The 23,041-nt window shown below is 46.9% G+C and overlaps 1 protein-coding gene across 1 annotated transcript in view; it reads left to right on the forward strand.

Annotated features, from left to right (window-relative positions):
* LOC144108565 (chitinase-3-like protein 1) overlaps positions 1-4,302 on the forward strand; it is a 29,859-nt gene extending 25,557 nt beyond the window's left edge. Inside the window, exon 8 of the mRNA XM_077641771.1 lies at positions 3,814-4,302. Within this exon, the coding sequence (XP_077497897.1) occupies positions 3,814-4,030 (217 nt within the window). The 3' untranslated portion in view covers positions 4,031-4,302. The remainder of the gene's footprint in view (positions 1-3,813) is intronic.
* Positions 4,303-23,041: the final 18,739 nt, after the last annotated feature.

Consider the following 23,041-nt stretch of genomic DNA (forward strand, 5'->3'; position numbering starts at 1 on the left):
GGAAAACAAAGAGCAGAAATCTAGATGATGAACTAACTCGTATCTTTGGTAGCGAAAACAATCGATCAGCAGCGAACTCGTTCAGTGAGCAGTTCGCTACATCCGTGAAGGAATTAAAATCGCAGCCCCAGGCTCCGTTTACACCGTATATAGGTCCAAGCATTCCAAACTCTGCTTTCTTACCGACACTTGGTGACACTGAGTTATGGGATACTATTAAGGTCCTTCCATTGAAAAAACCTCCAGGATATGATAAGATCAGATTACGTCATCTAAAGAATAATTATAACAAGTTAAAAAGCGTGCTTTTGCATATTCTCAATGATTGCTTTTCAACAGGAGATATACCGCAAGGAATGAAAATATCGGTTATACGACCAATCTATAAAACAGGGAAAAAATCTGATAAAAGAAACTACCGACCGATCGCAATATTACCGAGTATTACTGTTTTAATGGAGAAAATTGTATATCGAAATATGGTGTCGTTCTGTGACCGATTTTCTATAATCAATAACACACAGTATAGATTCAGGCGTAATATGAGCACTGTAGATCTTCTTGAAGATTGCTGCGATCACATTAACTTGTATATAGATAGAAGAGAGGTTGTCCTTGGATTATTTTTACACTTATCCAAAGCTTTTGACACTGTTGACTACGGGATTTTGTTACAGAAACTAGACACAATTGGATTTCGCGGGCCTTATCAGCTTTTTTTTTCAATAGCTAACTCTCCAATCGTGCTCAGGTTGTGAGAGTAAAAGATGACTTCAGCCATTTCAAACCAATTCTATATGGCGTGCCACAAGGTTCCGTTTTAGGACCTTTCCTTTTTAATATTTATGTCAATGATTTAGCACATCTAGGTCTGAATTCATTACTCTACCAATACGCCGATGACACGGCGTTGCTTGTTTCGCACGAGTCATACAATAGGGCTGCAGAGCTGCTACAGTCGGATATTAAACAAGTGTGCGACTGGTTTTGAGGTAATCAGATTTACATAAATAAGCAAAAAACAACTTTCGTTTGTTTCAGAAATCCGCATAAAAAAGTTATATTAAATGAATCTGTTGTTCTGCATGGTAATGTTTTCTTTAGTTGCCAGTGTGTTCCTTTACCCTTCTCTGAAACAGTCAAATATCTGGGCATTCATTTTACCACCACCATGACCTGGACAGCCCATGTTCAGCATCTCATCAAACGTCTCCGTGTAATTTCTATGCATCTGTACAGGATAAAATTCAATACTTCTGTCAGGCTGCGTCAACTGGTGTTTAAGGCCCTAGGGGAGTCCGTTTTAAGGTATGGCGTCACTATTTATGGTTCGTGTGCATCGTCAAGAATCAGTCAAATCGATAGAATACTGAGCAGAATTTCCGCTAACGTTTTGTATGGCACGTCAATGGAGGCTCTTGAAAGCACCAAACGGATGCTCGTTGCTGATATGTTTTGCATTGAAGACCTATTCACGCATGTAGTAATTACCAGAAACTTTTTCTCAAATAAATTTAAACACCCTGAAAACAAGCTCAAGGTATTAAGAAAAATAAATCCGTTCAAACTTTCCAAGGTATATACTAACTACGGGAAAAGGTGCCGAATGTTCTACATCCCATTTCACTTTAACCAGCTTCCAACTGAAATCCTATCATTACAATCCTTTAAAGAGGTAAAATGTAGAATAAAGACCTGGCTTAATATGTCAAAAGCCCTGTAAGCTTGCATTAAAAGAATGCTCTAAATACTTGAGTTTGCCATCCCACGTGAATCTAGGTTGTTTAAGTTGTTTTTGAACCTGTGTAAATAAGTGTCTTAATTTGGCAGTGTGCATTAGTGATATTGTTCTTATTGCAATAAGCTTTGTTGTGTAGTATTTGTTTTGTTTCTACATACGGGAAACTATGTTTTTTCGTCACTACTGAACCTGTACTTCGTTTGATTGCCATGACCCGCCCACAAGCGCACTTGCGCTTCCGCGGGCACATTTATTTCAACTTGTAATTGTAACAAATAAATATGTATGTATGTATGTGTGTGTGTGTTTGTGTGTGTGTGTGTGTGTGTGTGTGTGTGTGTGTGTGCGTGTGCGTGTGCGTGTGCGCGCGCGCGCGCGCGTGTGTGTGTGTGTGTGTGTGTGTGTGTGTGTGTGTGTGTGTGTGTGTGTGTGTGTGTGTGTGTGTGTGTACCTGCAGTGAACGTATTTAGGCTGTTGGGTTGTTGGTGATGATATTGACGACGGCAGCTTCTCATCCTTGTAGTACACATTTGTCGTTTTTAGTGATAAGCACTCTTTCAATTTGTCATGTGCTGTTTGGGCTCACATATGTCCGTGGACTTGCAAAATGTCATTTAAAAAGCATACATTTCGCGGTTGTCCCCTTTGTCGGATACCTTTTGATGTATCCGTTCTATCCACGAAAATTTTGGCTTTTCATTAAATGAAACTAGGGGCAATTTCGGACAGATTTGTCATGTGCCCATATGTTGTCAATTTTTTCTTTAAATTGTGCTAATGCGGCAAATGAGTTAGTGACTGAGGCATTCTCTGGAAGTGCTTTGATCTAACGTAAAAGCTATTTATACGCCATATGAGCAGATTCTTCATTCTCGTTCATCTTTCATACCCATCAAGATTTTGTATCCATACAATCTGTTCTATAGGATGACCTTGGGTGTTCATCACAAAGGGACGACATCACAGGTGCTCTGTGAAATCAGAAAATGGCTTTGAAAACCTTTGCTTCCAAGTATTCCTATGAGCATTAAGCCTACTTTTCATTTCCAGTTTTTCCCCTTGTTGTCCCAGCCGGCGACAACAGCGCCACCGCATTTTGCGCTTATCTTGTTCTAACGGCCAGCGGTGTCGACAGCAGAGGTCGAGTAAGGAAGGAGATCGAAGCGACTGCTCGCCCCGCTTGTCAAGCTTGCGCCCCTAACGGATTTCCTGGCCACCGCTGATAAGAAGCAAAGGTCGAGGACAACGAATGACGGAGGCGAGCTACTGTGACGGGCGCCTTGAATACTTGGCGCGATGCAGGCCCCTTAAAGGTCCACTAAAGAGGAATCTGAACTCATCTCTTTATCGCGGGAACTCTATCTACACGTTCTGGACATTCTTAGAATCTTCGAATTATTGTCATGTGCTGCCGATCGCCCTAATTAAATCGGATTAAACATCCCGGCTCTCGCCTTTTTTTGAACTCAACGTGGTAGGTAGGCGGAGTCAACCAACGCGTGGAGTGCCTTTCAGCCAGTCCAATGGCGGCTTCGCTTTCGCTTTTATTTTGTTTTCTAGGTTTCCGTGAACAAACATTTTCAGTCGCAACTTAAGCCCATGGAAATATAAAATACTCGTGGACTCTTTGATTTACGTATAACTCCGCCGATGGCAGAGCGGCAAGCTGCCACGGGGCTGGCTGACGCGTTCGTTGACTCCGCCTACCTACCGCGTTGAGATAAAAAAAAGAAAGGCGGGAGCCGGGACGTTTAATTAGGAAAATCGACCGCACAGACAATAATTCGAAGTTTGTAATAATGCCCGGAAAGTGTAGATAGAGTTCCCATGGTTAAAAGACGTGTTCAGATTCCTCTTCACTGCACTTTTAAAGTACCGCACATCTAATACTAAAAAGCCCTGGTCGCAATTGTATGAACACACCAGGGAACCGAAAAAAAAAGAAATAACATTGTCCACGAAAGAAGCGTTATTATTGGACCATTTCTCTCTTGCGCGATGCTCGGAGCTGTTCGATTAAATGAGCGAGCGCTGTTCCAGAACGACTGAGCGATTCCAGTTTTCTCGTGCAGAATCAACCAGACGTGGGTGGCGTTCGAGGATCAGTGGTCGATCACTCGGAAGGTGCAAGAGTCCCTCAAGCTGCTGCGCCAGACACGAGGCAACGTGCCCGCCGACCAGCCTTTCTGCGTGGGCGTCTGGGACCTTGACCTGGACGACTACAAAGCCAGCTGCACGCCCAAAAAGAAGTGGCCGCTACTAGAGGCGCTGGCCGCGGCAATGCCGTGACAACTTTGTGGGACGGGCTCCGTAGTTCCTCAATCGAGGGAAATTAACCAAGGAATTGCCCGGGTTTTATTTCATTCCAATTTACGCGCTATTTTCGATTTTGTCCCCTCATGCCTTATGGAAATGACTGACAAGCTTTCCACTCGAATCATGCTATTTGCGAATGTAAAGATATTAGCTGTACAAAAGGCCTACGGTAACAATGCCTGTTCAATGTAATTTTTATGCACGCACATGAGGGGCAGTCACTGAGCAGCGAGTGCATTATTCGATGCAAAGATAGAGAGTGCATTGAATAAACACGATCGCTTGTTTATTACTTTTTCCTGAAAAAATAATAAGAAGCTTGGGTGTTATGTTATCAGCCACATTTTAAGATCCATTCGTAATAAACAACGGTTCTTTAAGAACTCTAAACCACCAGAATGCTGCTGTTGCTAGTTTTATTTTTTCAAATCAAACGGGTGTCGATTATGTACGACGGGATAACTGCACACACATTAGTATACAGACAAGCGTCCCAAAGTCAGAATACTCTAACGGGACCCGTGAGAGATAAAAGAAAATGTACAACAATATACACGATACTAATAAATGCCTTAATGATATACTAGGGCAAAAGAAAGCAAAAATAATGACCTTCGTAAAACTGATAATCGAAATACAAAAAGAATTGAGATGCAGTGCAGGAGCAGTATACATAATTATTACAGAGCTAAACACAGAAATAATAATTTAAACAAATATAAGGTTACGGGCATGTAATGCGAAGGCAAGATAACCGCTTCGCCTAAAGGGTATTGTAGTGAATTCCATGAGAAGGCAACCGTATCAGGGGGTGGCAGAATGTTAAGTGGGCGGATGGGATTAAGAAGTTAAGAAGAAGTATGGCACCCGGTACTTATGCGTAGAAAATGAGGATTGGGTACCGTTTGACTTAATTATGCTGATGGGCCTCCACTGTATATGGCGTTCCAGAATGGCAGGCTATCATTCTGATAGGGATGCACAACCTTCAATTTATTTTCGGGAAAGTATGGCCTGGTTTCTTGCCATCGAGAAAGCCGCTGGCGAGAATCTTGAGTGTCTCTCAAGAGTAGAGCCATTGAGTATTTTGCGCGAATTTTAATATGACGAAGCCAGACTCAAGCTGGCTAATCGTGACAGCATCGTATGTACATAGCATTTTGTATGTTTTTCGGTTGATAGTTTGGTTAAATGTTATCAGCCAAAGCCAGAAATAAAGGAAAAGAACAACTCAGGTGGAGAGCGTTAGACTGAAGATCTAAAGGTTCCTGGTTCAATTCCGGGTTTCAACGGTTTTTTCTTTCCGCTCCAACATTGCGCATAGCACGTAAGCAGCAGCCTACGCTTGCATTCACATGCCGAAATAGCTCAGTTCAGGATTCGACTTCCGTCCACCGAGCGTGACGGACGTGCGATTATCGGCTCCGTTGGAGCGGCTGAAGCGGCCATGTCCGGTCGCGGAAACCAGGAGCCTTCTTCGGTAGAATATCAGGCGATTTTGCCTACTTTGCCAACCTGTCATTTAGCTTTAAATACTGTTTTTTTCTGCACGCTGCTACCCAGGCTCGCCCCTACCGAGTCGAAGATTTCCGAGATATGCTTGCGCGTCAGTCGATGCTGGCTGACGTTTTGGCGCTAGGGGCTTATCGTATGAGTCACGTATGGGTGGTGACCTTCAAGGATGCGGAAGCGGCTAAAAAAAATGATGAGCCTTGGCGAAGTGAACGTGGAGCAATGCCGCTGCGTTGTCATCGACCCGGCTAACCAAGGAACACGCATAAAGGTGCACTGGCTCCTTCACACCGTTCCAGACGAAGATGTGCGGGTGGCTTTCGCTCCGTATGGCAAGGTCACCGAAGTGAGCAATGAGCGATGGCGAGTGCAAGGAATTGCCGACAAGGGACCAACGACATGTATGGTCACGTTGATTCTGAAGGCTGGAACCAGGCTGGAGGGCCTTCCGCATCAAATGAGCATCGCGCGTGAGCTGGCACTCGTCGTCGTGGCAGGCAGAAAACCACTGTGCCTTCGTTGTCGCAGTCAGGGCCACATGCGCCGTGACTGCCGTGTGCCGCGGTGCAACACCTGTCGCCGCTTTGGGCACAACGAGGAGCAGTGCGCACGTACGTACGCCAATGCCGTAGGAGTCGTGAGGATACAACCGAGCTGTTCATGAATGAAGCGGATGCCAAAGAAGTGGCGAAGACTGCAGGGAACAAGGCCTCGAAAGTAGTATCGCCAGCTCCGCCTCTCGAGCCTACCACGGAGTTGAAGGAGAAGCTAGTAGAGGCGCCGAGGGCACAGGCTTCGGACGGGATAATTCTGCCAGCTCAAAGGAGACAGTAAGCGATACCAATAATGTGCCGGTGATCACCCAGAGCCAACAGCACGACAACATGGAAGTAGGCGAGGATGACGTGAGCAACCAGACTGCCAAGCGCCCTTGAGATGACACCGAAGGGGCGAAAGGGACGACGGAAGGCTGCTCAACCGAGGAGCCACCTTCAAAGGCGACCGCGGTTAGGCGGCCGTCGTTCAAACCGTGGCCGAATTTATCAGCCGAACCACGGCCAGCGCCAAAACCGCCGTCGTAGTGCCCTACTTGTATCTGGCAAGGTGGTTAGACATGGCATCTGAATTTGTGTCTGTGATTCATTTGTGTGGTGCTGTGCTCACGACAGATGGACTCTTGCCCAAAGATGGCAGAAGGAAGGACACGCACGTATATGAACACATTGTCATCGAGTCGTCAGTACGGGGTGGGCTTGGTTTTTTTTTCTTTCTGGCGGCTAACTTTAACTGATGGCTTTTAAACTGCGATCTCCTCTGCGGATTGCCACACTGAACATGCGGGGACTGGGTGCCAGAAGATGGCAGTGCCAACTCAGCCGCCTCTTCCTTGAAAATGAGCTTGACTTGATGTCAGTCTAGGAAACAAAGTTGGAAAGCGAGGAGCAAACGGACAGAATGGTAGAACCATTCCGAGCTCAGTATGATGTATGCGTATGCCACTCCAGCGGTCTGTCTGGTGGATGTGCTTTATTTATCTGAAATAATTTGGGAATAATTGTTGTCTGTCACTGTCTGTCAAAGCGGGGGGATATTGATGTTGATATCTATTTTTCTGATAAGTGCAGGCGTGTGGTATGTGTTTATGCTCCTAATGTTGAACGCGAGCGTAAAATTTTTTTCGAAGAGCTCGACATGTATTTGAGCTGTGAAAAAATGATTATTTTGTTAGGGGACTTTAACTGTGTTTGCAAGGCGGAAGACAGAGCGAACTATCTCATTGTGCGTGACAAAAGTGCTAAAGTGTTGAACATATTTGTTTCAGAAAATAACCTAGATGATCTAGGTAGTGTTATGACGGACGGTGTGCGCCCACAGTTCACGCACTTCCAGCGCGGAAGTAACGCTAGACTGGATAGGGTGTATGTCTCTTTGGAGATCGCGGCACTGAGCTCTGGCTACGACGTTAAGCCGGTACATTTTACTGACCACTGCTTCGTAATAACCACAATAGGGAATAAGGAGAGGAAGGCACGCTTTAAATGGCAGACCTGGAAACTGAATACAAAACTGCTGGACGACGAAGCTTCAGAAATTATCGTGGCGGAAGAAATTGAAATGTCGCTGGTCGCCACGTCAAATTAGAGCAAGGAATGGAAAGAATTTGAACAAAGTAAAGATAAAAGCTATTGAGATAAGTTCTGCAGCAAAGTACAACGAAAGGAAACAAGAAAATGAATTATGCGATGAACTTGAGTACGTGATTTGACTTGAATCTGATCAACCAGGCTGCTTCACGTAAGAAATACGTGAAGTTAAAAGCAAGCTCGACCATATCAGCAGTGACAGTATAGAGCCGCAGTGATTAGAGCGAGGTTCGAAACGCTCTGGGCAGGCGAAGCGCCGACAAAACGGGCCCTAGCCGACGATAAAAGGCACGCATGCAGAAAAGGAATTAAGCAGATCATGTACAATAATGAGGTAACTAATGAAAAACAAAAAATCCACGAAGCCTTTAAAGAGTATTTTCAGAAGTTGTTTGCTCTCAAGAGCGTAACAAAAAATGATTTTGAGCAGGATACTTTGCATTTGATGCCGAGGCTTGAAGATGAAGTTAAGGAGCGCCTCGGAAGAACCAGTCACTATTGGGGATGTCAAATGCGCGATCGATGACCTGGCAGTTGGAAAATCACCCGGGCCTGATGGACTTGGTGCGGCTTTTTACAAAGCCTTTAAGAACACGATTGGTCAATTCCTGCTGAAGGAATTCGCTGAGGTCTATGAAACGAGGCGTGCCCCTCCTTCGTTCCGCATGTCTCACACTGTGCTCATCCCAAAAACAGATGACCCACAGATGAGAAGATTGTCGGTGGGGTCTTATCGTCTGAGAAGCCTCACCAACGTCTATTACAAAGTTTTCATGAAGATTCTGGCGAAGCGATTGCAAACTGTCGTAAAACTAGTTGTCAGATTTCACCAAACCTGCGGATTTAAAGGACGGATGATTGCCACCAATATTCATGTCGCTCGAAATGTTGTAGATAGCTGTGACGCTTCTTCATTTTGCATTGCCATGATGCAGCTTGACCTGGCAAAAGCGTTCGATCGCGTATCGCATGACATACTTTTCTGCATACTTGAACACTTAAATATCGGTGATGTAATAGCCGAAGGCATGAAGATGACGTATGCTGACTGCACCACACGTGTCATAGTGAATGGTGACCTCACGGAACCTGTGCAAGTACAATCTTCAGTGCGGCAGGGATGTCCGCTCTGGCCTCTACTTTTTGCCCTTTATCTTGAACCGTTCTGCCTGGCGCTTTTAAATAACAGTAGGGTTGTCGGCTACAGTCTAGAGTCAACAGAAGCTTAAGTACTTGCTTACGCTGATAATATTGCTGTGTTGTTTTGCTCCGATAGAGACAGTGTCTGAGAAGTCGTTGCAGTTGCAGAAAAATATTGCAGACAGACCGGCAGTAAAAAAAAAAAAAACTGGGACAAGAGTTCCGGTTTTTAGCACGAAAACTTGGATTCCACGCCTGAGGTTTTTGCTGAAATTCAGTGCTTGGTGGTGCCGCGGAAATATTTAGGAGCGCCCCTTGACAGTTACCGTGAACCCGAGCCTTACTGGAATGAGCAAACGAATCGGGCAAGAGAAAAAGGAAATGAATGGCAGGGCAGACAACTGTCAGTTTTTTCACGTGTCACTGTCTGCAACATCTTTCTGGTTTCCAAAATTTGGTACGTTATGAGCGTTTTGTGCATGTCGAGAGTCAATGTGCAGAAAATTCACCGTGTATTTGCAGTTTTCATTTGAGCTTCAACATGGGGGAAGTCCAGTCGATGCAATTTGTTCCGCCCTGTGAAAAGCGGGGGCCTTGGCCTGACACCTTTATTTCTACGCCTGGTTGTGTCGCGATTTATGTACCTACGTGACCAAAATCATGCCTTCATACGGACCGTCATGCAACTTCACCTATGGAAACATATCCCAGATTTCATTGTGTCGACTGCTCAAGGATCTGCGTGAGCTGTTACTGATGGGTACTTGCGCGAGGTTGTGCTTGCATACCAACTGTTGCACGTGCGATTTTCGATGGAGTATCTTGCGACGGTGTGTAGGAAAAAACTATACAAAGACCTAGTTGACACATTAATGCCTATACCCCTGAACCCAGCATCATACCTTGGAGGTCCTGGGCATGATGTTCTGAAGAGAGTGAGAAAGATGCCCGTTAAACCATCTCTTAAATCCCTTTTCGTCAAATTGCACACAGGAACACTTCCTGTGAAAACGTGGCTTGAAGAAAAGGGAATGTATGTGCCGTGGACAAGAAATTGTTTGCTCTGTAAGAAGCCGGAAACCCTAGAACACGTTTTTATAGACTGCAGGGACCCAATATTTCACTGGGACGTACTCAAGCATACTATTAAAAAGAACTCCCCATAGATCCGTACGGAATAAGGTTTCTACCAACAGAAAACACAGGAGGGATACACTACGACCTAATGATGCTCTTGGGTCTTCACATTTAGTGGAGAACAAGATTGCAGGTGCGGCACGCAGACGTAAACATACGATCTGTGCGAGAAAATTTTATAGGGTGTGCCGTGTATATGAAAGAAGTGTATCGGGCTCAGCCTAATCCGCCTGACTGGATTAGCCTTTTTGAAGATTTGGCTGCTTTAAGGAAATTTTAGCCGATTCACGGCAGCTGGAGAAAGGCTGACGTGATTTATTTCTTTGTGTTGTGCTTCGGTGTTGCGTTGAAAAATCAGGCAGTGAAGAAAAAGAAGTGCCGAAAAAGCTCAGCTGGGATTCGACTTCCGGCCACCGAGCGTGACGGACGTGCGATGGCTGGCTCCGTTGGAGCAGCTACAGCGGCCATGTCTGGCTGCGGAAACAGGATTTTTGCATCTGACAGTGATTATCAAGTCGTATTGCCGAGTTTGCCTACAGGACGTTTTGTCGAGAACTGTTTTTTTTTTCACGGCGATATCAGGGCCCGCCCATTCAGGGTTGAAGATTTCCGCGACGCGCTCGCTCCGCAATCGCTTATGCCTGAAGTTATCGCCCTGGGGGCGTACCGCATGAACCATGTGCCGGCCGTGACCTTCAAGGACGCCGACGCTGTGAAGAAAATCGTCAGTGCGGGTGACCTGCAAGTGAAAAACGCCCGGTGTCTTGTCATTGATCCTGCCAATCGAGATGTCCGGATGAAGCTTCACTGTCTCCTTCACAGTGTACCGGACGACGATGTGCGGCTCGCCTTCGCAGGATTCGGGAGGGTGACCGACATTTCAAGGGAGAGGTGGCGAGCACTGGACGTCACCGACAAGAGCTCCACAACGAGGCTTGTGACCCTTATGTTGAATGCCGGTGTCCAGGTGGATGACCTTCCGCACCAGGTGAGCGTCAGCGGCGAGTTGGCTCTTGTGGTTGTGCCTGGCAGGGCTCCGCTTTGCCTGCACTGCCGCGGCACAGGTCATATTCAGCGTAAGTGCCGCATTCCTCGCTGCGGAATCTGCCGACGGTTCGAACACGAAGAAGGCCAGTGTCCTCGCACTTATGCCAGTGTAACTGGCCCTGGGAATGGTGACAGGTCATCCGAGCTATTCATGAATGAGTCTGATGCAGAAGAGGCCTCGCAGGCAGGAAAACCCGCTGCGATACTCGCGAAGCCCACCCTTGATGTTCAAGCAGCGGCAGAACCCGGCGCCAGCGAAAGCACAACTCCAAGTGCGAAGAAAGATGCTGGGCAAGAAGAGATTGCGGCGTCTAAAGACGTTTAGAAGGAGCTCACGACAGACGACTCGAACTCCGTGTCCACCGAGGTCGACCCAATGGATATTTATCGGGGAGAAGCTGGCGTTGGTGGCAGAAAACGAAAATTTTGCAAAAGTGACCACGAAAGAACTTGGAAAAACTACATTCAGCGCAGCCCTCCAGTTATGCAGTTGAGTGGGAGGAGCTGAAGCAGCGAGTAAAGATTATGGGGATCGAAATGCCAGTACAATTCGATATGCTGAGAAGCAAAAGGAGAAAGAAATGCACAAAGAACTCGATTTTTGCTTAGCATGGATATCCTTCATCCAGGAATGTACACGAGAGAAATAAAAGACGTGAAACGGCAGATTGAATACCTTGGCACTGATAGGTACAAGGCAGCACTGATCCGGGCGAGGTCTGAAAAACTCTGGGCGGGAGAGACGCCAACAAAACGAGCGCTGTCCGACGAGAAAAGGTACTCGAATCAGAAATAAATACGGCAAATTAATAACGGAGGCATCGTCAGTAGTGAACCTGCTGAGGTCAAAACTTGATTGTAGAACATTACAAAAAATTTCTTGGCCACAGACGCGAAGTGAAAGACGACTTCCTGACTGGATTTTTGCACCAAATTCCAAAACACGATGATGAAGTCAGAACACGTCTCGAGCAACCCATTACTTTGGCTGAAATCGAATGAAATCTAAGGTCTGACGAAATCTCGTCTGGTTGGGTAGTAAGTAACTGATTTCAACAGAAGAAAAGGCAGACGCCGACCAAAGGTTTTTGTGAAAACAGACGTTTAGGCTTCCGTATGGATCGTGAAGAGCAAAACCGCAAAACAGGACGGGACTGAGGCAGGCGACAACACAGGGCGGTACTGACAACTGGCTTCCTCAAGGGTGTACGCTTGGAAGAAGCTCCAAAAACCCCGCTGCGCCGTCCTAGGCAAAACCAGTTTCGAACACAATCAGCCTGCAAAGGTGGTTCGTGAGTCAGTTGAAAGTTGACAGGCTCAACAGGGTGTCGAGAGTTCGCTGCGCTCTGCGAGAGTACAGCAGATGAGTCTGTCTTCCAAGAGAGTTCGAAGACAGAAGAAAAGGAAACCATAGGTGTGGCCGTGACAACGGAAGGGGTTGGTGATGATGATGGCGATGTCTTCAAGCTTAATAATGGCCACAAAAAAGGGCCACAAATGGGCTTCTACGGCACGAGGCGGATTTAACGTTGTTGACGGCGGAACGTATCGCTGATCCATCAGAGCAACTGTGGTCAAGACCCCTTTCCCAAGCATCTCACCCAGAAGAGCCGAGCATCAGGCCGGGGGAAATCTTGTACCCATTAAAAACCGGTGGGTGCCCGGCGGCACTGGGGATCGAACCCAGCACCTCCCGAATGCGAGGCGGATGCTCTACCACAAGGCCACCGCTTCGGTGATAAGAATTTTTCGGTCTGCCACAAGATTCCCCCCAGCCATACACTGAGTAGGCCGGGGCCAGACCACTTCCCAAGAAGCAAGTCCCATAAGTTGGAGCAAAGCTCGACAACTGGTGGACCCCCACACCAGAGACTGCTCTTGTACCAATTTAGGTTTGGTCATCCTCGGGCCCGAAAGCCGTCCCATCGAGCGTGGCGGGCTGGTCCACTACTGCCACCTCGTTGGTCGTGTCTGGGTCCAACCCAGGAGCTTCGGATAGGCGGGGTCGCTACTCCCCGTGGTGCGCTTCCGTGCTGCGCACCCCTGCCAGACGCCGAAGCGCCCTCGACTTCGGGTAACCTCTTCATGCCGCACTCCAAGCGAGAGCCCGATTCTACCAAATTTTATTAAGCGTCTTGGCTTTGACGCCGGCCCTGGTGTACTAAGTCAGGACCTACCGCCTACGTACCGGGAAGTGCGAGTGTGGGCTTCATCCCACACCCCCTATGGTCTCACAGCAGTACTACTCACAGGCTCTCAAGGGACGCAAGCGCCAGTCCTGCTTTCGCTTCGCCCTCGGTCTCTTCGCCCATTGTGACGCCCGCAGGCCTCAGCGTTTCCCAGAGATGGCCCTGGTTGCCCGGAGGGGGACCGAGGACAGACCCAAGCAGCGCTCCCGAGTGATGGTAGGGCTCGGGTTACACAGGGACGCCCCTACCCCTGATGACTTTAGTCAGCGGGGATTTCCCTGCAGCGTATTCGCTTGAGACTTAGCCACAGCAGCCTATCCCTAAGCTGCCGTGGCGTATGAACTCTCTCGCTTTCGGTGAGAGGGAGAGGGTCACCACAGCCCTTGCCAGGTTCACCAATGACAGTCGCCCCCAATAGACTGGGTTACAGGAGCACGCAACTGCTCCCGGCGTTACGCCTGGGCCTTCATCGCCGAGGTCCGCCGCCTGCTGGGTTACAGGAGGACGCTACCCCTCCCCCTGTTACCCGGCGACGTCCTCCAGAGAACACTGAAAAAAACTTCCTTTAGACCCATATGGGATACGGTTTTTACCACTTGAGAGTGAGGGCATTTTTTTAATTTAATCATGCTCCTGGGCCTCCAAAGCCTGTGGAAAGCGAGGATGCAAGTTCAACATGTTGATCTCAATACACGTCCTGTGCACGAAAACTTCATTGAAAGTGTGGTGCTCCTTAGAGAATCCTACAGGGCACTACCCGATCCACCTGAGTGGATTACCTCACTGGACGAACTTGTGTGTTTGAAGAGATTTTAAACCTTTCGTGATGGCCAACGTGTGGCTGTCGCGGTTTTAACATTTATGTGAAAATTGTTTTGTTTCTATGTCAAATTAGGCAACAAAGAAAAAAAAGAAACAACTCAGTTGGGAGAGCGTTAGACTGGAGATCTAAAGGTCCCTGGTTCGATCCCGGGTTTCGGCAGCGCTTTTTTTGTTTCGCTCGAACAGCGCGCTTAGTACGCAAACAGCAGCCTATACGCCTCCTATCACGTGCCGAAATAGCTCAGTTGCAACTCGATCTCGCAAAAGCGTTTGACCATGTTTCGCATGATGTGCTGTTCGCAATATTCGACCATTCCAACGTAGGAAGCGTAATAGCAGGCGGCGTCAAGATGGCGTACGCCAATTGTACAACACGGATCATTGTGAACGGAGACCTGACTGATAGCCCGCAAGTGCGCTCATCTGTAAGGCGAGGATGTCCGTTGTCGCCCCTGTTATTCGCTGCTTGCCTCGAGCCGCTATGCATAGCTATTCAAACTAACGAGCGCATAATGGTATTTAGGCTGCAGTCAGCGCATGTGAAAGTTCTGAATTACGCCTATGACATCGCTATTTTCTGTTCCGATACAGAAAGCATTTGTGAGGTAACTAATAATGTCCATAAATTTTGTACGTGCACGGGGGCCCTGATAAACTGGAAAAAAAGATATGATTTTTGGCATGGCAGTTGGGAAGCCCCACCAGACCATTACAGTAGAATACACTGGTCCACCACACCGACAACGTACCTTAATGTGCCTCTTGACCCTTACCGGAACCCTAATCCGTACTGGGAGGACCAAAATTCAAGGGCGAAGGAAAAGGCTGACGTGTGGCAGGGTAGATAATTGTCTGTTCTCTCGCGCGCCACTGTCTGCAATATATTTCTCATTGCAAAGATGATACGTGATGAATGTGCTTAGTGCATCACGAGTTACCATTCAAAAAATTCACCGTGTTATTGCCGTTCTTATCTTGTCTTCGACTTGGGAGAGAACCAGTCGAACAAACTTGTTTCTGTCTCTGAAAAACGGTGGGCTAGGTCTTGTACATTTGTTTTTGCGACCAGTTGTTTCACGGTTTATGTTTCTCCGTGAGCAAAATGATGTGTTCTTTCGCACATTAGCGCAAGTTTGACTAGGTAGACACCTGTCAGAATTTGTTGTATACTCATGTCAAACTATGAGTGGTGCACTTAGAGGGTACATGCGTGAAGTGGTTCTCACATATAGAATGCTGCATGTTCGATTCTCTGCTGAATACTCAAGTAATGATATGCGGAAAGAATTGTACTCGCATTTAGTGAACGTAATGCTTCCTATACCGATATACCATTCGCCACAACGTGGATGCCCAGGAGGAGATGTGCTCAAGAGAGTTAAGAAGATGCCATTACTACCATCAGTCAAAACCTTTTTCTTTAAACTGCATACTAACAAATTATCAGTCAAAACATGGATGTAAGATAAAGGTCTATTCGTCCCTTGGACAACTAATTGTTACCTATGTAGGAAACCTGAAACAATAGAACACGTGTTTCTGGATTGTTAGGACCCAACTATTATTTCTGGGATGTTCTTCAAAGAACTCTAAAAAAAGGATTTACCTATAAATTAACACGGTACAAGATTTTCGCCCGTTCATAACACCAACGGAATTCCATTCGATTCGATAATGCTCCTGGGCCTCCACAGCTTGTTGAAAACGAGGATGCAGTTCAACAATGCAGATATTGAAGTCCGACTTGTGCGTGATCACTTCATAGAGGGTGGTGTCCGTTTCAGGGAAGTGTATCGGGCACTGCCCAAACCACCAGGGTGGATTGATGTACTTGACGGGTTGGCACAGTTGAAGAAATTTTAACATGTCGTGTCAGTCGAAGCTCCGCTGACGCGCTTTATCTGTTGAGTTTCTTACTTTGAATGTCAGAGACGGCAATAAAGAAAAAAGAAATAGCTCAGTTGGGAGAGCGTTAGACTGAAGATCTAAAGGTCCCTGGTTCGATCCCGGGTTTCGGCAGCGCTTTTTTTTTGTTTCGCTGCAACAGTGCGCATAGTACGCAAGCAGCAGCCTACGCCTCCTTCCACGTGCCGAAATAGCTCGGATTTCATTTCCGGACGCCGAGGCGGTCGAACGTGTGTGTCATGGGCTCCGTCGGAGCGGCTAAAGCGGCCCAACAGGGCCGCGGTAACTGGATTTCTGGGTGTCATGACCCGTATTATCAAGTGCTTTTGCCTCAGCTACCTACAGGGCGAGTTGTTTTGAACACTCTTTTTTTTGCATGCCGATATGCGTGAGAGGCCATACCATGTGGAAGACTTCCGTGACAGACTGGCTAGCCTAGGCGTACTGTCTGAAGTTATCGTCCTGGGGGCGTATCAGATGAGTCATGTATGTTCTTTAACCTTCAAAAACGGAGACGGCATGCATAAGCTTTTGGCTCTGAAGGAATTGATTGTTAAGGAAAGGCGGTGCGTTGTGATGGATCCTAACAACCAAGCTTTGCGTATCAAGCTTCACTGGATGCTTCACAACGTACTGGACGATGACATACGGGAGGCGCTTTTGCCGTACGGCAGAGTGACGGACTTCACCCGGGAACGTTGGCGTGCTCAAGGTGTCAACACAAAGCGTCATCGACACGCTTGGTGGCCTTAAATTTGAAGACGGGCGTTACAGGGGACGACCTGCCACATCAGATCCGTGTTTCAGGTGAACTGGCGCTTGTTGTGGTGCCCGGTAGGGCCCCGCTATGCTTGCGCTGTCGCAATACCGGCCACATTCGACGCGACTGCCGCCTGCGACGCTGCGCACTATGCCACCGATACGGCCACGGAGAAGAGCAGTGCGTGAAGACGTATGCCTCTGTCTCGCAGAAAGCTACGAGGGAATTAGACATCAACGACCTGCTGATGGATGAAGCCGAAGTTGAGGAATCTTCGAAAGGAGCCGAGGAGAAGAGCGGCGAGGACGCGAAGTCTCCAGAAGAGAAGTCCGGAGGCGACCAGAAGGCCAAGGCCAGTGATTCTCCGTCTCACGTTACTTCTGAACTAGAGCCCATTGCGACGACCACGACTGCGGGTGCAACCTCTCTAGGCACGCACGATGGAAGAAATATTACACAAAGCTGAGGCAATGGACGCCAGCGAGACAGGCACAAGCGGTGCGGTGAAGAGAACTCATGACGAGTTAGCTACCCAGGATGGACAACCGAGCGAGCCGAACAACGATGAACCCTTGCCAAAGACGCCGGGTGTGCGTGGGCTGACGCTACGCCCGAAACCGAAAATCCCGCGGGATAGAAGTTCGGCAGTGGCGCCCACTTAGCATACAAACTTGGTGTCGTCGAATGTGCCGGGCTACCATGGATTTGAAATGAAAGGAACAACTGAAGCTACGAGCAACACATTCGAGGTACAATTGCAGACTTTACTGGACTTGGTTTTGGTATGTCATGTTGTAATTTTTCACCTTAGAAGGGATAGAAAAGTGTCATTCATGTTTGTAATGACTTCATTGGTATCATGCTGCTTAATTCAAAATGGCAAACAACTTAAATTCTTCGCTACGCATAGCGACAATCAATGTTAGGGGCTTGGCTGCAAGGCGACGGCAATACCAGCTTAGTCGCCTTTGCATGGAAAACGAGCTAGATCGAATTGCGGTGCAAGAAACAAAGGTTGAAAAACAAGAGCTGACTGATCATATGGTGTCACCTTTCACAACGATTTATAATGTCTGTGTATGCCATGCCGTTGGAAAATCTGCTGGCTGTGCTGTATTGATACGCAAAAGTGTGGGGATTATTGAGGAAATGATTAGTGTGTCTGAAAATGGTCGCCTCATCGTCTTGGATTTTTCGTTGGCGGGAGAAAAGTGGGTCTGGTGTGTGTCTATGCCCCGAACAATGTCAGTGAGGGATGTATTTTCTTTGAACGCCTTAATCAGTATCTGCCTTGTGAAAGGCATCTTATTCTGCTGGGAGACTTTAATTGCGTTTGCTTTTCTGAGGATAGATCTAGTGGTATACGCACGTGATCAAAGCGCCGAGTTACTTACCGTATTTACACGATTTGAAGTCAACCCTTTTTTGAAATTTAAAATTCCGAAGTGGGGAGGGGGGGGGGGTCGACATTCAATCGAAACGAAACCTTGAACTGCCAATAAAAACAAGGAAAACTATCTGATACGCTACTGCGATGTTAGAAGTTTTTGTTTTCTCTATGGCTCCAAGCGTAGCATTCAGGTATTCCGCATGCTTTTGGCCAGGATTTTTCATTTTTTATTTTTACTGCGCACACCGTTACCCACTGCGATGATTCAGTGCTACTGAACAGGATACCCGGGTTAGAACCCGACCGCGGCAGCAGCGTTTCGATGAAAGCGAAACGCAAAGGCGCCCGTGTGCCGTGCGATGTCAGTACAGCAGGTTAAAGATACCCAGGTGGTCGAAATTATTCGGGAGCCCTTCACTACGGCACCTCGTTCTTCCTTTCTTCTTTCCCTCCTTCCTTTATCTCTTCCCTTACAACTGGGTTTCCGCCGATATTTGAGACAAATAGTGCGCCACTTCCTTTCACCCAAAACGAATTTCATTTCATTTTACTCGCGGGAAGGGCCGGTGTACCGCTGTTCCAATCGCGGAGTCTGCGCCAGCGCCCGAGAGTGTCGCTAGCTGATGGAAGAGACGCTATTTCAGTTGGTTTCGCAATACGTAACAGCGGCGCTTCTGGGGAATGCCGATGTTTGCTGGAAGAGCCGACGCCCTGACACCGATCACTCTTTGTTTGGTGGTGCTTGGAGTTGGTGCTTTTGACTCGACTGCCGGCCGCGTGCTTCGCCATGAGCTCTCCAGGTTCGAAAAGCATTCGGCGCTCATTCACTGCAGCGTTCAAGAGGGAGGCCATCATTTAATAATAATAATAACTTCTTTATTTCCATCAGTGATAAAGGAGACTGCGAGTACAAGTCGCTTCAGAGGCAAGCGACTTGACTAGAGCCCGCAGCCTCCTTTACAAGGCAAACAGCGATTGAGCAGGAGATATACATAGCAATGGACCAGATGTAAAATTTGCACAAAAATAAACGCAAAAAGACAAATTACCTGAAAAACGCTCTTCAATTGTTTAAGAAAGATTGAGTGACAAAATGTAGACGTAAAGCTCGTACATCAGTTATATAAATATCAAGATTTGATTTCAGAAACAATTTTAAACGTGTTGGTAGTGTGTATGATATCTTTTGTGTAGAATAATTGGCACGCGGAGTGACTACCTCCCACTGTTCCGTACACTTTGTGATGTAAGAATGTGTGTTCCTGGTGAGATTAACTCATAAAGGAACTGTAAATTTTCTTTTACCTCCCGTTTGAAAGCTTGACATAACTTGTAATGATAAAGGTTAAACACGGGGATTATATTTGCTTTCGCAAATAAGTCTGATGTGCGGGCATTGTAAGGCATGTTAAATAGTACCCGCAAAAACTTTTTCTGAAGTATATGTATCTTTTCTAGATTCGTACGTGATGTGGTACCGCATACGAGCAGACAGTAATAAAGTGTAGAGAAAAATAGGGTGTTATAAACAAGAACCGTGATTCTGTAAGGTAATAGTCTCAGCCGCACCATAATGCCAACTACACGAGATAATTTGCCCAATATCGATTCTATGTGCATGTCCCAAAGCATATTCTGTGTGAAAATAACTCCAAGTATTTTAAAACTATCTACAATTTCTATGTTTACATCGTCATAGACAAGGTTGACGGAACTGATTATTTGCTTAGATTTGGGCCTAAAGATTATTGCTTTTGTTTTGTTTATATTGATTTGTAGACAGTTTTGTTTTGACCATAAATGAAGAATTTTCAGAGCAGTGTTAGCTTTATTCTCAAGGCTACTAATGTCAGGTGATGAAAAAAATATACTCGCATCGTCTGCGTACATTACGTATTTCGCATCTTTATAGATATTTACTAAGTCATTTATATATACAATAAACAGTAACGGGCCAAGAATACTACCCTGAGGAACGCCGCTGGTGATATGCTTCAAATTTGAGCGGCTATTTATTTCAACGTATTGATAGCGATTATCAAGATACGACTTGATAAGGCTTCCACAGTGCCCCCGAATACCGTAGATTTCAAGCTTATCAAGTAGAACCGAATGAAGGATGCAATCAAATGCTTTAGTAAAATCAATATAAATACCAAGGACAATGTTCTTAATTTCAAATTGCGATAAAATAAATTCTTTTTGATGAAGTAGTGCTAATTCTGTAGACAGTCGTTTTCTAAATCCAAACTGGGCTGGAGAAATTAGGCTATGTTTGTCAAAAAACTTCGAAACCTGCATTAGTATTAGTTTTTCTAGTCCAGATAAATTTACGCCAAAGAAACCAACAACTGCGCGGCGGGCCGCAAGTTCCACGTTTCTCAACGGTTGGTGCGGGAGTGGCGAAAGTAGCGAGACAAAATTTTCGATTGCGACTCCAAGCGAAAATTGTTTCCGCGGGCCGAAGTCGGGACGCTTTCTGGTGCTGGAGGTCAAGCTTGCAGCGTATGTCACCGAAATACGTGATCGGTTCCTTCCAGTGACATGCGAAATGATCACGCTACAAGGCCGGGTCTTTTCTGCGGATGCTGGAATACTCCGAACAGACTTCAAAGCCAGCAGGGCTTGGGCTTCGAAATTTATGAAGAGGGCTGGCTTCTCTCTTCGCCGGCGTACTAGTGTATGCCAGAAGCTGCCTGCTGCTTACGAGGAGAGAGTTCTCGCCTTCCATAGGCACTACTTCAAGCTCCGCGACTCGCGACGATACCTGCTCTACCAAATCGGCGATGCGGACCAGACTCCCGTCTACTTTGACATGACGAGCAAAAGAACAGTGAGCGTGAGGGGAGCTCGCGAGGTTAACCTTCTCACGACAGGAAACAAGAAATTCGGTTCACTGTTATGCTATCATGCTTGGCAGATGGCACAAAGCTCCGGCCGTACATCGTCTTCAAAAGAAAAACTATGCCAAAGGAAATGCTCCCGAAAAGTGTGATTGTGCGAGTGAACGAAAAAGCCTTTATGACGGACGACTTAGTTATTGATTGGTACCGTCGGGTGTGGCTTTTGAGGCCAGGGGCATCCCTCAAAAATCGCAATCCGAACCTCCTCGTGCTGGTCACATTTCGAGGCCACCTGCCCGCGGCGGCTGTGTTTTTATGGAGGAAAAATGCTAAGGCGCCCGTGTGCAGTGCGATGTCAGTGCACGTTAAAGATCTCCAGGTGGTCGAAATTATTCCGGAGCCCTCCACTACGGCACCTCTTCTTTCTTTATCTTTTACTTCCTCCTTTATCCCTTCCCTTACGGCGCGGTTCAGGTGTCCAACGATATATGAGACAGATACTGCGCCATTTCCTTTCCCCAAAAACCAATTATTATTTTTACCGCGAAAGTGAAGGCAGAGCTCCGAAAAGAAGATACATATATGCTGGTGATTCCCGGCGGTCTGACGGGGCAGCTGCTGCCGCTAGACGTTGGCGTTAACAAGCCATTCAAGGACTTGCTCCGGCGTGAGTACAACGAGTGGCTAGCGGCAGAAGGGCGGGAACTTACGCCAACGGGGCGCGTAAGGAGAGTCTCCCGGGCGGCTGTGTGCGGGTGGGTGATTTCCGCTTGGGCGGCCGTTCCACGCGATGTCGTGGTGTGGTCATTTAGGAAGTGCGGGCTTTCCATGGAGGACGATGTGCTGTGGGATCGCAGCGGCGACGACGACGACGACGACGACAGCAGTATCACTGAAGATGACTCAAGTGAGGATGAATAGCCCATCTATGCTATAAATTTTCGTTTTTGAAGCGCTCCACCGGTGTTTTTTTTTCGTACATGCGATTTGGGGGGGTCGACTTACATTCGAGTCGACTTACAATCGTGTAAATACGGTAGCTCCTTGGTGGTTGACTATAACTTGGAGGATGTGGGCCACACATAACAAGCGGCGGGCGGCCGCAATTCACTCACACCCAGCAAGGTAGCCAAGCAGGGCTTGACAGACTTTACGTGTCCCTCGCTCTAATTCCTCTTTGCAATAGTTACAGCATTATACCTGTTTCATTCTCTGATCACAGCCTTGTGAGTTTCAACATTGAAAATGAGCAAAAGCTGCCACGATTTAACTGGCACCTGTGGAACTTGAACGCTAAATTGCTCAATGATGAACCTTTTGTTGAAGCGGTTGAGAAAAAACTAGGGCGGTTAGTGAATGATGAGCCACAAAATTATTCGACTGCCTGGGAACAGTTCAAAATCGAAGTTAAAATGGCAACGATTGAAAGAGCAAGTATCAAGCGTTGAAATGTGAATGAAAAAAATCTTCAGCGCCAACTAGAATACTTGCTAAACACAGTGAGTTTAGAGCCTAAAAAAGTGGCAGATGAAATAAGAACAACTAAAAGTGAACTTGAGTTGATAGACAATGAAAGATATAAGGCAGTTATGATTCGTGCCCGGGGCGAACGATTATGGCTTGGGGAAGCACCGTATAAACGCTCTCTTACTGACGAGAAAAGGTATGCATTAAAAAATGAAATCAGACAGATCCGCTATAAGAACGAGGTGACGGGAGTGCAGAAAAAGATAGAGCAGGCGTTCGTGGAATATTATCGCGAGTTGTTTAGCAACGTTACTCGTGTAAGTGGCACTTTCATTAAAGAATTCATGACTTCTATGCCAAAGATAGCAGATGACGTCAGAGACAGCCTTGAGGAAGAGAGAAGTGCTCGCGAAATTGAGGCCGCTATCGGCTAATTGCCGGCAGGAAAGTCCCCGGGACCAGACGGCTTGGCAGCCACATTTTACAAGGTTTTCGCCCATCAACTGGCATGTGCGTTACATCGCGTTATCAATGGAGCGTATAAAACAAGGCAAGTGCCGCCGTCATTCAGAGCTGCTCATATCGTTTTGATTCCTAAGACGGATGACAGTGACAAGCTGCTGTCAGT

This window comes from Amblyomma americanum, chromosome 10, assembly GCF_052857255.1.
Source record: "Amblyomma americanum isolate KBUSLIRL-KWMA chromosome 10, ASM5285725v1, whole genome shotgun sequence".
NCBI classification, from domain to species: Eukaryota; Metazoa; Arthropoda; class Arachnida; order Ixodida; family Ixodidae; genus Amblyomma; species Amblyomma americanum.